At 33.7% G+C, this 15,822-nt stretch overlaps 1 protein-coding gene and 1 long non-coding RNA gene across 2 annotated transcripts; one reads left to right on the top strand and one right to left on the bottom strand.

Annotated features, from left to right (window-relative positions):
* Positions 1–498: 498 nt before the first annotated feature.
* On the top strand, positions 499–2,643 carry LOC145159788 (plant viral-response family protein (DUF716)). Its single transcript, XM_079078822.1, has 2 exons — positions 499–819; positions 1,232–2,643. Exon 2 carries the CDS (start codon positions 1,366–1,368, stop codon positions 2,293–2,295), a length of 930 nt encoding a protein of 309 aa, XP_078934948.1. The 5' UTR covers positions 499–819; positions 1,232–1,365; the 3' UTR covers positions 2,296–2,643.
* Positions 2,644–8,865: 6,222 nt separating this feature from the next.
* On the bottom strand, positions 8,866–9,468 carry LOC145156641 (uncharacterized). Its single transcript, XR_013736838.1, has 3 exons — positions 9,190–9,468; positions 9,022–9,091; positions 8,866–8,931 (listed from the first exon to the last, which is right to left on the bottom strand). It is a non-coding gene; the product is annotated as an uncharacterized LOC145156641 (long non-coding RNA).
* Between the last annotated feature and the right edge of the window lie 6,354 nt (positions 9,469–15,822).

Below are 15,822 nucleotides of genomic sequence, written 5' to 3'. Positions count from 1 at the left end.
AGATGCACCGATTGGATGATAAAGGAAGGGGTTCGAAATTATAATAGTTTGGGAGGTTGTCACAAAATGCTCAAAATAGCATACGCTGCAACCGATGGACCGTCCAGGTGGTGCTTCGAAACGATCATTCGAATGCTCGTGTCAGATATAATCTCAACGATGATGATGACAAGCTTGAAATGGAAGTACCTACTCGTCTGATATGTAGGGAAGAAGGCCAAATGAAAGCTTCATCGTGTAGGAGATGCTAATGTGACATGAAAAAAATAAGGTATGAACAAGTATAGTTGTGTTAAAAAAATAAGATAGTTTAAACATACAAAGTTAAATATGATGGTTAATTCGTGTATTTAGACATAATATATTGAGTTTTTCTAAGTTTTTTCCAAGAATATTTCTTAAGGTCTAATAAGAAAAACTTAATTTAATTACCAAATTAATGTAATCTCCATAGTTATTCCCAACTAAACACCAAAACTCAAACCAAACAAAGTACCAGTCTCGGCGACCCAAAATTCCCTTTATTCAATTGTTATGATTTCCGGACAAAAGATCCCTAAAAAACCCCACTCTTTACAGCCGCTTCATTCTTGAACCCTCTCTCGATCTCACTCCCTATCTGGATCTCATTCCATCGCACTCTTTCTTTCGATCGAGCCACTCTCAATCTCGTTGACCTTCCTGCTGCTTTCTTGCGCGTTCTCTCAGTCGGGTCATCTACATTCTCCTCTCCCAAGTCTTCTTCCCCGATCGATTTCAGTAAAACTCTCAAAATCTTACACTTTACTGGTTCTTACTTCATCGTCGGTCATGATCAAGGTTTGTTTTAATCTTATAATCTTTTATCGTTTCTTTATTTGCTAAATTTAGCTTGTTTGCATCCTTTTTGATTCCTGTATAGTATATTAGCGTTAGGATTTTGCTCATTTTAGGATTGATAAGTCGATCTTGATCAACTGCTTGATGTTTTGTAATTGATTAGAGCATTCTCGCATGGTACTTGCTTTGTAACATTTCTTGTTGTCCATAATTCGGTAATTTGGGAGATTTTGTATTGTTTGAATTGTATATAGAACTTAAAATGAGCTTAACCTAACTAATGTTATTAGTTTTGGTTAGTAACTTGTGAGATATTTCTAGGTTTTTATGAATCTATATGATGAATGGATCTGCTTTTTTCTATTCAAGATTCAAATTATGATGAATTGTTCTACCTTCTTCTTGCTTTCAGGTTCAAGTAAATGAAAGGTGATGATATTCCAATTAGCATTAAAGGAGATAACCCAACCCCATCTTTAATCATCACTTTTGTCATTGAAAAGAAAACACAAAGGGGTTAAGATAATAACAAACACACAACACAAAATGTCTGGATTGATTTACCACATATTCACATCATCAACATTACTCTCAATGGGACTTTACCACTTAATCTGCACCACAAGAAATCATCTAAGATCCCCTAGAGATTACTTCACAAAACCATATCATCAAATCACATGGAATTCTCAATCTCAATCTCAACATATCACAAGGTACCTTCAAATCTACCTCTTAATCCTCTGTCTTCTCATCTCCTTCATCCATCAAACCACAATCTCATTCGATTCAGACCCTTTAGTCAAAGGTCGTTCCCCTGTTCATCACTTCACCTCTCTCCAATCCGCAGGTGTTATTTTCCTCTTTCTCATTCTCTCTCTAACTCTACTCATCTCAGAAACCACCTCTCTCCTCCCTTTCCCACCGGATCTCTTCTTTGGAACTGCATCTGCTCTCTTCTTCCTTCAATACTCCACTTCTTCATCTTCAGCCTCCTTACAAATGTCAGATCTTGAAGCAAAATGTGACTCAGTTTCAGCCATGATTTCAGCTATCTCTGCTGTGCTCTGTATCATACTCGCATGCCACCCGAGACTCTTTGTTGCTGACGTGGCACTTGGGGCTTCGATTTGTTTACAGGGGTTATGGTCTTTGCAAACAGGGCTTTCTCTTTATGTGGATGCTTTTATACCAGATGGATGCCATAAGCTTCTTGATGTTGTGAGTGGAGTTGAAGGGTCAACAAAATGTGATCTTGAAGATTCTAAGTTGAGAGCTACTGCGATTCTTGATCTTGTGTTTGTGGTTTATGTGTTGTTTGTGGTTCTGATTTTGATTGTGACTTATGCTGTGACTGCTAAAGTTGTTGGAGTTAGGAGATTTGGGAGTTATGAGGCGATTCCAACATCATCTGGATCTTCTGTTGCTGATCCTAATCATATTCAGATGAAGGCAATGACTGGAACTCAAGCTTGAATCTTGAATCTTGAATCTTGAATCTTGATTCTTGAATCATGAATCTTGAAATCATGAATCTTGAATCTTGAATCTTATATCATGAATCTTGAATCATGAGTCTTGAATCTTGAATCTTGAATTTTGAATCATGAATCTTGAATCATGAATCATGAATCTTGAATCTTGAATTTTGAATCTTGGATCTTGATAGTGTCTTTCTTGATTTATTGTTAGTGGAATTCGGTATTTTTTGACAGGATTTTTAATGGAATTAGTAGTGTATACAAAGAAACGAATGAACTTTTTTTCCCCATGTTGTTGAACTAGCTATTTTGAATGATTATGTTGACTAATTAGTTAATTCAAGAGATTAATTATTAGTTTAGTTAATTCAAGAGATCAACTTATCATTGTCTCTTTTGAATCTCTTGATTACATGTTTTGATTTCTTTTGAGTTTTGATTGTTTATCATCATCAAAAATTGATGATTGTTTGGTAGTGATCAAAAGATCTCAAAGCTTAAATGCAAGTTGATATTTAAAACTTAAATAGAATGATAAAGTGTTTATTTTTATAACTCTCATATAATATAAGAGTTCATTAATTAGTTTTGCATGTGGATGTAGAATTGTTTAGTGCATTGCCTTTGTGCGTTTAGGTCTTGTGGTTGGTTATTTATTTGTTTTGTATTTTGTGTTTTTGGATTCGTTGTAATTACTTTACTTATATTTCCTTGGTTTTTCAGATGTATGTATGTATATATTTATTTATTTATTTTAATTGTAGAATAAAAAATAGGTTATTTTACTTTGTAATGTGAAACAGCATACGTTGGTAGACCCAAAGCCCAACACGACACTCCTAATAGAATGAGCCCATGGTGAACTTATAACAACTCGGTATGACTGTATGTATAGGGGTGACAATTAATGACACGACACGACAAAAATACACGACACGAAACGAAATTGGGATGAAACTGAAATTCGAATTCGTGTTCGTGTCAAGTGTAAAAAACACGATGTCGTGTCGTGTTCATGTTCAAAATTCAACATGAAATTAACACGGTTTAGCATTTATCTATCGTGTTTTTCGTGTTTGTCGTGTTATATATTATTGAGTATTGATTAAATAAAGTAATTGTTATTTTATGTTATCTTTGTCGTGTTTGTCGTTTTTTAATCGGTACGTTTTCGTGTTAGTTTAAAAAAACACAACATCGTGTCTTGTCGTGTTCGTGTTATATAACTTTGTCGTGTCGTGTCGTGTCAGACAAAAACACGACACGATGGCCCGATTTGCCACCCTTAGTATGAAACATGTTTTTTTTTCTCCAGCTGTATGGTTTTTGATTGATAACTAGGGTTTGGACTGTTCATGCGATGATGTAGAAGTCCGGTATGTTGAAAATCGCAGCTCGGCACCATATATACCACAGAGACGATTAAACAGGAGGCGGACGAAAATAAGACTTGAAAGTGTATCTTAAAAAAATTAATAAAAAAAATTATTAAAAATTATGTAAGGGGCCAAAATGTAACTTTAAAATATAATAAGTGACCAAATCGTAATGTATAAAATACTAATAATTTAACTTTAAAATTATGAGGGATGAAAACTGTTAAATAAAAATTAATTAAGGGGAAAAAATATAAATATTAACGTGTAGCACCGTCGTTGCAAAGTTATATATGCACACACAAATTTTCGTTTTATAAAATAATAGAATCCGATAAAAGAAAAAATATGACTAAGTGGAAGTTAATAGTAAAAGTGAAAATTAGAAAATAAAAGAGTTAGAAGAAAATGTAAAAAAGTAACAAAATAAAATATAAGGGCCAGGGGAGGGTAAGTGTCAAACACGTGACTCGGTGATAAGAAAGTGTATGTTGATACACTGCGACAAAGACAATACAATGGACCCCTCTTTGCAACCCACTTTGGCTTTTATTTTTTATTTATTATTTTTTTTTTTTGCATCCCTTTAGATTAGGGAAAATGATGAAAAAAGCACTATACTTTTCCAAAAGTTCGGTTTAACCATCAATTTTTAAAAAGTTACGAAAAAACCATCATTTTTTGATAAAATGTTTCAGCGTGACCACTGTTACCTATAAAAACCTATTTTAAGTATGAAAAAAACAATATATTTTATCAAAAGTTCGGTTTAACCACTCATAAATTGGTGGTTAAACCGAACTTTTAGAAAAATATAGTGCTTTTTTCGTATTTAAAATAGGTTCTATTAGGTAAAAATGGTCGTGCTGAAACATTTTACTAAAAATTGGTGGTTTCTTCGGAACTTATTAAAAATTGATGGTTAAACTAGAAAATGTGACAAAATATAGTGGTTTTTTCGTCATTATCCCTTTAGATTACACTTTGGTTGTTAGTTAAAACTGGTTTTAACATTTTAATATTATTTTTGTTGAAAACAAATGTGAAAGATTGAAGCTGATTTCAAAAAAATAAATAAATAAATTGGTTGTTAGTTAAAACTCAATAAAGTAATTTTTTATTAATTATATTTGAACTCTTTAGATTGAACTTTGGTCTCAGTTGGTTTTAACAAAAATGCGAAATTGTTTTAGCAAATCGTGTTGACGAAATCTTTGTATGCATGCAAATTTTTTGTATAAAAAATTATGGTAGAATAATGATTATACAAAATAAACACCCTTCAAATTAAATCCCATTTATCCAATATTTAGAACACTTGCAAAAAATTTGGGTAGCTGTCATACCCATCCATACAATCCGTAAGTAATTTCTCGCCCTAGTTAGACCTAAGCGAAATGTCACAATTCTAATTTTGAGGATTTAACCAACATCCTGGAGCTTTTCCTCTAAGTAGCGAAAATAAGTTTAAAAAAAAATAAAAATAAATAGAAAAAAGTAAAAGATAAAAATAAGTAGAAATAATATTTAAAGAAAATAGGCAATTTGGATTTAAAAGTAATAAAATAAGAAAGGGATAAATTTGACAAGTTACTCAAACTTGGGGTTGGATTTGAAAATGTTATGGGCCTTCTAGTTAGAAAGTTAGCAATGTGGGGCAAATTAAGAGAGAGTTAATTGAGTACACATGTCATTGTTTTATAGAGGTAGGATGATAATTAGGAAAAAAAATAGAAGGATATTTAAAAGACTAGTCAAATGGTGTTTGAAGTTAAAAACAAGAAACTCGAGGACCACCTAAGAAGGAAGTGTGAGCTCTTTTAGCTAGAGTTCTCCCCAATTAGAGAGAACGATCGAGAATTGAAGAGGGGAAGCTCAAACATGGCGATTTCAAGTTCTAATATTTAGGGCTAAGGTTTAAATATGAATTGAAGATTAAAACCAGGGATCACTCATTGGACATTGGGGGTATAATGAATATACTATAATCTCTTCATTTTTCTCTTTCAATTGCGACATGGGGATTGGCCTCAACACCAAATTCGAATTTCATGAGTCATTGTTGATTATAATTATAAGTTGATTCTAATGCTTGAAGTGTATTCTAGAAGTAAAAAAAAAAAAAATTCTTCCAAAATCGTCAAAACCCACGCTCCAGCAGGCAGCAGTCGCACACGCTGCATGCGACCCCCGATATGTATCACCATCTGGTAAGTTAGTTTTTTTTTTTTCTCTAATTTCCACCAAATTTGTTTATTTGTAAAAATAATTCTGAAAAAATCAAAGTTCTTAAAATTTAATTATCTACAAAATGAACATAATCATAAAAATTTAAAGAACAAAAAAACATATTTTTTACTTTTTAGTTTATGAAAGCACAAAAACACAATCTCCAAATTGTATGAAAGTTTAAGGAATTATTCTATTCATTATATTAGCGACTTTGTAAATTTTTTAAATATTTTTTTTAAGTGTTAATATTCTTATTTTAAGATATATTAGTTTTTATAGAATATAACTGAAATCTTTTTTCGTCTCCAAATTCAGAAAAACAAATGAAATAATTCTTTATATTACTATTTTAGTGAGTTTTTATTAAAAGAATCAAAAATATTGTTGTTAAGGATATGTGCGTTTTGTTTAAAGTAATCCAAGCTTTTATAAAACTAAGTCGTAAAAATTTTCATCCTCCAAATAAGAAATATATTTAAAGATTTGTTATATATCATATATTATGATATGGATTCTGATTATGTTTGTGCCTTAGATTCTCTTCGTGACAAGTTTCCGGACATTGATCTTAGCAGTTTTACTACTAAGGCACCGCCCCCACTAAATCCCAGAATACATCGGCGAGTGCCCTTTTTAGTAAAATTATCCAAGATATGGAAGTGAATTTCAATATGACGGCTCAACAGAAAGCAGTTTTTCAGTGTTTACGTGCACCACATGCTCAAGATTTTCTTCTAGCTATCCCTATAGATGGGCTTGGCCAACATATGTCTCCGGTGGAGTATCGTATCATCCTCAGATATCGACTCATGATTCCCATATTCCCGGCCGATGGGATGTCCGATGTGCCGCAAGGCATGTTTGGACTCTTTCGGCGAGCATGCAATTCATTGCAAAGAACTCTCGGGGTTCAAATACAGACACAATATGGTTAGGGATGTTTTGGTCGACATATGTAAGCGTGTCGGGGTTTCCGCCAAGAAAAAGGCTCCTGTGAATTTCCTGACTGACCCGACAGAAGGAAGGTCAACCCTTAGACCGGCTGACGTTTTGATTTTTGGGTGGGTTGGAGGGAAACACACATGTGTGGACCTTACAGGGGTATCCCCTCTCGTAAGTTTGAGGGTCGGGGGTTTCACGGCGGGACAGGCTGCCCTAAAAGCTGCTACATGCAAGGTCACCAAACATGAGAAACCGTACATGGAAAATCAACACGCGTTCATACCATTTGCATTTGATACGTTTGGTTTCCTTGCGCCGGATGCGGTGGAGCTTCTTAGTAGATACAACGGATCATGCATAGCAATGTTATATCCACTAGATCTATGAATGTAGTCTTCAAAAGAATTGGTTTTACCATACAACAGAGCTTAGCGGCGCAACTTGTTGCCCGTTTGCCTTCTCATTCGTTGTATGATGATAACTAAAATGTTTTAATTTCCGTTGAAGTTGGTATAAAAAATAATATATTATGACTTTTTGAAAAAAAAATTAAATAACTTCGTTTTGATAACATATTTTATTTTATAAGCTTGTAGGTTTTAACAAAAAATAATACTAATAATGAATGATATGATACACAATTAGAAGATTTAAAAAAATTATGATCTAAAAGTATGATGATTGAATTAGTTGATGTCCTTAATTTGTTATAATCCTAAAACAATATGATCTAAAACCATTATGATCCTTCATCGTATATTTTATGATTAAAACATATATTGATCTAAAATTCGATATGAACAAAAACTTGATTTAGTGGAATATATTATAGTCCAAAATCATTATGATTCAATATGTATTATGATGCTAAAATATTATGATCTAAAAATATTATGAACTTTAATGGTATATTTTATAAGTTAAAATTATATGATTCAAAAAATATTATGAGTATAAATTTGTTATGAACAAATATTATTCAAGGAAGAAGAGGAGCGATTTTGCTTCAATCAGCCAAACTTCGGTAAGATTACTCCTTTCCCCATGTGTTTTAGCAAGTTTTGAGCAAAAATGAACCACCATTATTGCAACTGACTATATATATTTTCTTCTTAAAAGAAAACTATTGGTGGCTACTCAAGGTAAATAGACTGGTAAAATTCTACCTACTATTGTCTACTAGAGGTGTGCCCTCGCTTCGCTACGGGTCGGGGAAAGTCGGGCAATGTAATTTGTCAGCAAATTGAACCTCAGATTTGGGGAAAAATAAAGTATGTTGCCCGTATTGTTAAAAAGAGTAAAGTACATCGCTATTTACTGTATTTCGGCTTTTCATTTAAGAATAATGTCCTTATAAGAAAATATCATCCTATTCTTCAAAGAAAAAGAGAAAAAAAACCCCCCACCAAATGAAAATCAATCTAGAAAAAAGAATCACATTAAGAAATGTTTCATTTTCTCAAGGATATACATTAGGCTATAGATAACAACCTACTATTTAACAATGTCAAAAACAGATTTGTTTGCAGATAAAAGTAGCATATCAAAACTTTACATCAACTAAAACCACAATCACTTATAAGAAAATTAAAAGAATTTCCCATATTATGAAAAATACCCTATTAATCTTGGTAATAAATAAAATGAAAAATACATCGAACAAAAGAGAATTACAAAGCACCAAAAACATTGTAGAAAGGCTTACACACCATGAGCTTCAAAAATTCGTAACCTTGGAAGCACATTCTTGAAAAAAAAATAAAGTACCAAATCATTTTTGTCCGTCTCTTCAATTAAAATGAGGGGTATAAAAGTCAAAAACATCTTTTTTCATATGGATGAATCAAAAACACAACTGGAAATATGAAATATCTCCTCCCCACTTAAAAAAGGTAAGAGAGTGATTTGCTTTTGATTTCTTGTTTGTGCAAACGATGAAAATGTCCATCTAGTCATAGAAAATAATATATAAACTAAAGAAACATGCACGAATTCTGGAATAAGAACGTGAAATTTTGGATCATTGGTTGCATAGGCGTAGAAGTTATGTAGCATGGGGTCATAAATAGGAGGTAATACATCTGCAAATGGAAAAAAAAGATTAAATAATGAAAAGTTAAGAGTAATTAATTATCTTTATTTATTTTCAGTAAACATGGATGGTGGCTCACAGTGTCTGTCTAGTAGCATGATTTGGGATGTAAAATTGTAAATCAAGCACATAGACAGTATGTTGTCAAACTGTCAAACTATAAATGATCAGTGTTTTATAAATAATAATAAACTATTCAATAAAATAATTAAATAAAAAACAACAAATATAAGGATGAAGTTATTACCAGTAAGTAGGCACCAGTCCTCTGTTGCATCTCCATCTTCCTGATCAAACTACTACATCCTCAAAATCATCTCTTTCACAAATCTTTTTGTTGATTTGCTCTTATTAGCCTGAGTAAAAGTGAAACTCTATTAAAAATAATAATAATAATTAATTGGGATTTAATAGGAAAAGCCTGATTTCCCTGTCTATTAAGTCGTCCTATCCGTATTAAGGCAAAAGGAACACCGATTTAGTCAATGGACTGAATCAATAATACAAGTTGTACCCCTGAAGCATTTTCGTCACCATGTTCAATTGAGCAGTTATCCCTTCACATACTGAAGCCACAAATTGAGTGTACATATCTAATGTATCACCTATAGATACGACAACAATATATGAAACGCATCAGATGATTTACTTACACTGAGGGAAATTATGGATGTGAAGTAAAAGTAAAAGGATTTACTTTTAATGATTCTTCTTGATCTTGAGATACTATTCTTGTATAAGGGTTCTTTCCATGAATCTGAAACCCATTTAATTTCTTCATTATTTGCTTCATATAGGGAGAACATACCTCTCAAGTTACTTATGCTAACTATCAGACCCAAACATCTGGTTGGATAGGCATTTCATCAAACGCCTTCTGGCCACCTTTCATAGATGAAGTTTCCATGGATCAGGAGGCAATTGTTTAAATTAAAATTCTTAAAAGGCTATTCATATGTAAAAAATTATTAAATATTCATTACTATAACAATATTTAGAAGAAAAGAACTTCAATGCTTAGAAGAATCACCTCAGTGACCTCGGAAAACAACTTTATCTCTTTCTTCAAATCGCTACCTACACGTGAGAAGTTCATCCTAATCACCAGGAAACGACACATCAAACGGAATCGAAGAAGAAATTGACCTTGACACCAAACTCAACATGTCTACCAATCTTCTTCATTGCCACTCTTCTTGATCCCCGAAAGTTCGAATTCAAATTCACCTGCAAGTTAGCGTTCTAAAGTTTAGCTTATTTATCCAACATGGTCCAACTTACTTATCGACAATCTATAAACCAATAGCGGTGATGAAAATGCCCTAGAATGGCTAAGTTAGTAGATAAAATCGCTTGGTTTTGTGCATTACGGGGAAATTAGGAACCAATCGAGAGGAGTGATAAACACAATTTTCAAAAAATAATGAACTTGAATAAAAAGATTAGACAGAAAAATACAGAAACCAGGTTGAAGCATTCCATCGAGCAGCTAGAATGCATCATGTCTCCCCAGGTACCTGAAGTGGCTAAACAGTATGCAAGTTATTCTTCCCAAACAGAAACGAACCAAATAGTAACGGACGCAGCAACAGAGGACGAACCACAGTCGTCGGCTCTCCGCTTCGCCGAAACAGCCATCACAAAATAAATGCACCACACAACGGCAACAGACCAAACAAAAATACGACAGCAAAAAAAACAAACGAAAAATAACAGCACAAAATTACCTCAAACAGAAAGTACGAAGGATGCGGAGAAATGAATGCGGACGATAGGCAAAGAAGAAAGACATAAGAAAAAGAAAGAAGGATCTGGAAAGCAAAAAGCAAAAGAACGGGAGGAATACACGTGGAAAGGATAAACATAGACCAACGACCAAAGCAATTAAAAAAAAGATTATATACATATCTCTTTACCAATACAGCAAACAAATGTAAAGCAAATAACAAAGTGACAAATAAACGAAAACATAGGGACCTACAATGCCACAAATAACCAACGGAAGTAGAGGGACCAAAAAAGACAAAAAAGAAGCATGTTAACTGTTCCTATTCTTCACATCTTTAATATATACTAGAAAAGATTCCCCGGCGTTGCCGGGGTCGGAAGGTATTGCTTTGTAAAGTAAAGTAGCATGTTGGTTGCTTTTTGTCCGTTAATGTGAGGGTAATTTCGTCTTTTCAGGTAGGTAGTAGGGACTGAATTTGTCACCATGGGTAAACCATATGGACCATTTATGTAATTTTGGCGGTGGTGGTGATGGCAGATGGTGGGTGGGTTTATGGTATTAGGTAGGTATTTTCTAATAAATAAAACATTAATTTAAAACCAAAAAGAGAATGTTAAATCTGGTAAACCACAGGGACCAATCGTGTAATTTTGTCTAACAATAATAATAATAATGATGAGGGACCATTTCTGCCAAAAGACTAAATACTAATAATATGTAATAAAAAGCGAGGATTATGAAAAATTCAAACCAAAGTGAAAGGGTTGTTTGTGAACAAAAGCATAAAGATGAAGGGTCAATGTTGTAAGTTGGAGGACCAAAATTGACAAAAAAGGTGTCTAATAATAATAATAATAATGATGAGGGATCATTTCTGCCAAAAGACTAAATACTAATAATATGTAATAAAAGGCGAGGGTTATGAAAAATTCAAACCAAAGTGAAAGGGTTGTTTGTGAACAAAAGCATAAAGATGAAGGGTCAATGTTGTAAGTTGGAGGAATAAAATTGACAAAAAAGGTGCCACTTTACTGTTAAAATCTTTCATAACTTTCATATATATATAATAACAATAATAATAATAATGATGAGGGACCATATCTGCCAAAAGACTAAATACTAATAATATGTAATAAAAGACGAGGGTTATGCAAAATTCAAACCAAAGTGAAAGCGTTGTTTGTGAACAAAAGCATAAAGATGAAAGGTCAATGATGTAAGTTGAAACATCAAAATTGACAAAAAATGTGCAACTTTACTGTTAAAATCTTTCATAACTTTAATATATATATAATAATTATAAAAGTTTGAATATTAAATAAATGCCATTTGAAAGAATCTTGAACGGTTAACACGAAAGTAAAATAATATAAAATAAACACACGATGTAATGTATTACTTTGCTCAATTTAATATTTTGGTACTAATGGGTGACTATTTGATGAACATGTATTAGTTGTATTCATACCTATCATGGCACCATGTGGACTTGAGAATTGAATATATTTTTATGGTTACAAATTCGACATGAGATCATTGCTCGATTAGTTATATTCATTTGAAAATAAATCAAAATACATCCATACTTATGGTAGAATTAAAATGAGATACTTATGGTAGAATTAAAATGAGAGGATTAAAAGAAAACTAATTTTACTTTTTTTTACTAATATCTACCATTTAATTGTGAATATGTGAGAATTCTATATAACATGATTAAAACCCAAGGTTCTAAATAACGTAAGGCGTGATTTGACAGCAATGTCAAGCCTCAAGCTTTTCCGAGCCTTGGCGAGCCACGTCGTTTGTAAGGCGTGACTTAAGGCGGCAATTTTATATATAATTTATATTTTTATATGTATTTTCTACTATTATTCATTATTATACACATATATGAATCAAGGCGGCGTTTTGGTAAAGCTTGGCGGCACATACAAGCCTTGGAGCCATGGCGCGCCATGACGAGCTTTTTAGAACCTTGTTAAAACCTATTTTGTTTTAATTGAAGATTATTAATCGATGTCTTTTTTTACGACAAAACTATCTTGCTTTATAATAATAATAATAATAATAATAATAATAATAATAATAATAATAGTTAATTATTATTATTATTGTTATTATTATTATTATTATTTCACAACACAATATATAAGAAAAACTATTAGCAAGGAGCTAACAAAAAAACCGAGTTATAGAAACAATAGCCTGGCATTATAGTTACCCGATCTGAATAAAATTACTAAAATTTCTACTACTGCTAATCAAAAAATATGAATAAAAAATAATATCATCGAAGACTTTAACCTTCCAAAAGCCAAATTGTTGCGAAATATAACATCTCATTTTCGCTTTATAATATAAACAACCAGTTACATAAATAGAAGTTTTTGACAGATGACTATTTAGGATAAATAGTCTTAACGAAAGTCATAGTAATGATAAAAGCAAGAGCGTGCATATATAGAAAGTCTAAATCTGACTTCGTATGAGGAAATTATGATCTTTAGAAATTTCAGCGTAGCAGTGTGTGACACAGAAATCGAAATAGAATTTGGTTGATTGTTAGCTGAAACAATCCAAACAAGAGTTAAAGATTTTGTAGATACAATTTCGTCGATATAAAGACAATCGAGAACGGATGTCGTATAGAAGAGTCATGATTTTTATACGGGTTTTAACAGTCTAATCCCTTTAAAAATATAACTTTAAAAATAAAGTGATAATTAGTTGACTGAGTCTAAATGAAAGTTTTAGATCTCATCAATAGCTACGCGTGGATATAAATAACGTCGAAAATGGAGCTCGTATGAAGAAGTTACGAAATTTACAAAATCTGTGTTTTGTACGGCACACGCTTATAGAAGGTGGGACGTGGACCACAAGAATTGCGACACGTGGCAGCAGGGCAGAGGAGAGATGTCACAGAAGCGCGCGACGCTCCTTTAAAAGTGTGCGACGCGCGTCCCCAAAATCTGTCTATAAATAGCATTTCACCCCTCATTCACTTCTCACACCAAATCTCTCTCTCTCTCTCTCTAGTTCGACTTTTGGAGTATTTTCGGGAGTTTGAAGAACTCCACTTTAGTGAAGCTCTGAGGCAGAGGGTCGAGCAAATAGAAGTTCTTGGTATCGAAGTCCTGTCTACACAAATCTTTATTGTCCCTAGAAACTCCTATAAGTTAAGCTGCACTTGCTACGCTTTAAGTATAACTTATATTTATATTCATAGTCGTTATTATGAATGTATACATAAGGTTTATCAGTAATCCCTATTATAATACTTATTGATCTACTTATGGGAGAGGTGTCTAGAATGGTCATGTTGGCTTGGTTGTTGGATTTCAGAAATGCTATATGCTAAAATGGTCCTACCTCCCAACTGTCCTAGCTGATCCATATTTGATATAACTCTTTGTATTCATTTGGATTAGTGAAAGATCTAGCTTTCATTACCAGATTGTCATAGGGATTAATAAGTTATAGTATTATAGGTTAATACTTGTTAGACGCGTTACCTGCGAGTTAGATCGTTAGAAGGATAGTTGTTAATCGTCTGAGTAATTGTCCATGTGATTTCTCTCACTATATTATGTGCTCCGGTATATATCCTATGTATGTAAGGATATAGTTGCCCTGTAGTAGGAAATTAGACCAAATTAGTTAGTTGCCTGGAGTGATGGAATGTAGTTTGCTATATGCGTTAATATATTATGGGGGGAGTTGAGGGCGGCCCAACTTTGGTTTGAAGTCCAATAGACTCAGTCGGATTAGAATTATGCTAAAGGCCAAAGTAGCGGACCATCTTTATGCTGAAGGCCAAGAGGCGAACTCTCTTTATGCCGAAGGACATTATGTGTACGCATTGTATATGTATTGTGGGATATGATATTTTGGGGAACTCACTAAGCCTCATGCTTATGCAGTTGAATATAAATGTTTTTCAGGTACTTCAATGATTCATGAGAAAGGCAAGGCTCGACTATACACACGCGCATTCGTATTCTATTTCCGCAATTGTAATTATACTATGATATATTTGAATAAATAAAACTAAAAAATTTGAGTTGAAATTTAGCGTATTTGTAACGCCCCGTTCCTGGTACGTATTAATTTATTAAATGTATTTTATAAAGAGCTACTCGGCGAGTAGTAGCCCTAACTCGTCGAGTAGATGCCAGGTTGGACGCGGGTTTTAAGTGATCTACTCGGCGAGTCCGCGCCTGGACTCGACGAGTAGTCCAGTCTGGATGAAACCCTAATCCTTAGGGTTTGTACCCTATTTAAACGTCCTTATAGCCCCCATCCCAGCCTCCAGCACCCTTAGAGGGTTTTCCCCTCAAAACCCTAGCCTCCATTGGAGAGGTTGAGTGATTCCTTCTTGATTTTGAGTGTTTTGGTGTATTCTTGGAAGTGTAGAAGAGAAGGAAAGAGAGAAGGTGCAAAGGAGAAGAAGGAGATCCAGAAGCTAGCTTCCATTTGCTACTTCATCTGGTAATAAAGCCTCTACCTTGTTTATTTTCCTAGTAGATCTTCATATATGCTTGTTTTGCCATTTTGGGACATTTCAAGGTCCAAACTCGAGATTGGAGCTCCCTTAGGGTAGTGAGCTATAGATCTGGACATCATTGAGCCCCAGGAGCTCAAAGTAGCTACCTTTATGCAAAGCAAGGCCTTGTTCCAAACCCTAGGTTCCCATTTCTAGCTTATTTTGGTGTTTTAGCTTCATACCTCTATGCATGTACGTAAAGTTGGCAACTTTACGTGTTATATCGACCCTAGAAGCTCAGATCTATGAATTGGATGCACTAGAATCGATTAGAATCAACTGTTTAGTGAGGACATGCATAGGACTCGACGAGTTGTTCTTGGACTCGGCGAGTCGGAGCGCAAACTCCAAATGTCTCCGATTTTAGAGTTGTGAGTTGAATCAGCGAGTGGAAGAGGACTCAGTGAGTTAGAACAAGGATCTGGAAGTAGAGGGACTCGGCGAGTCTACGTCCCGACTTGGCGAGTCGAGTCGCGAGTAGAAAAGAGTGAGTCCGGGAACTCGGCGAGTTCATAGTAGGACTCGGCGAGTAGAGTCAACCAGGAAGTTGACTTTGACCAGGAAGTTGACTTTGACCAGGGGTAAAATAGTCATTTTACCCT

This window comes from Lactuca virosa, chromosome 2 (assembly GCF_052849685.1).
Source record: "Lactuca virosa cultivar CGN04683 chromosome 2, Lactuca_virosa_CGN04683_v6, whole genome shotgun sequence".
Taxonomy (NCBI): Eukaryota; Viridiplantae; Streptophyta; class Magnoliopsida; order Asterales; family Asteraceae; genus Lactuca; species Lactuca virosa.
The sequence above is the reverse complement of the archived record's forward strand: the minus strand, read 5'-3'. Positions and strand labels throughout refer to the sequence as shown.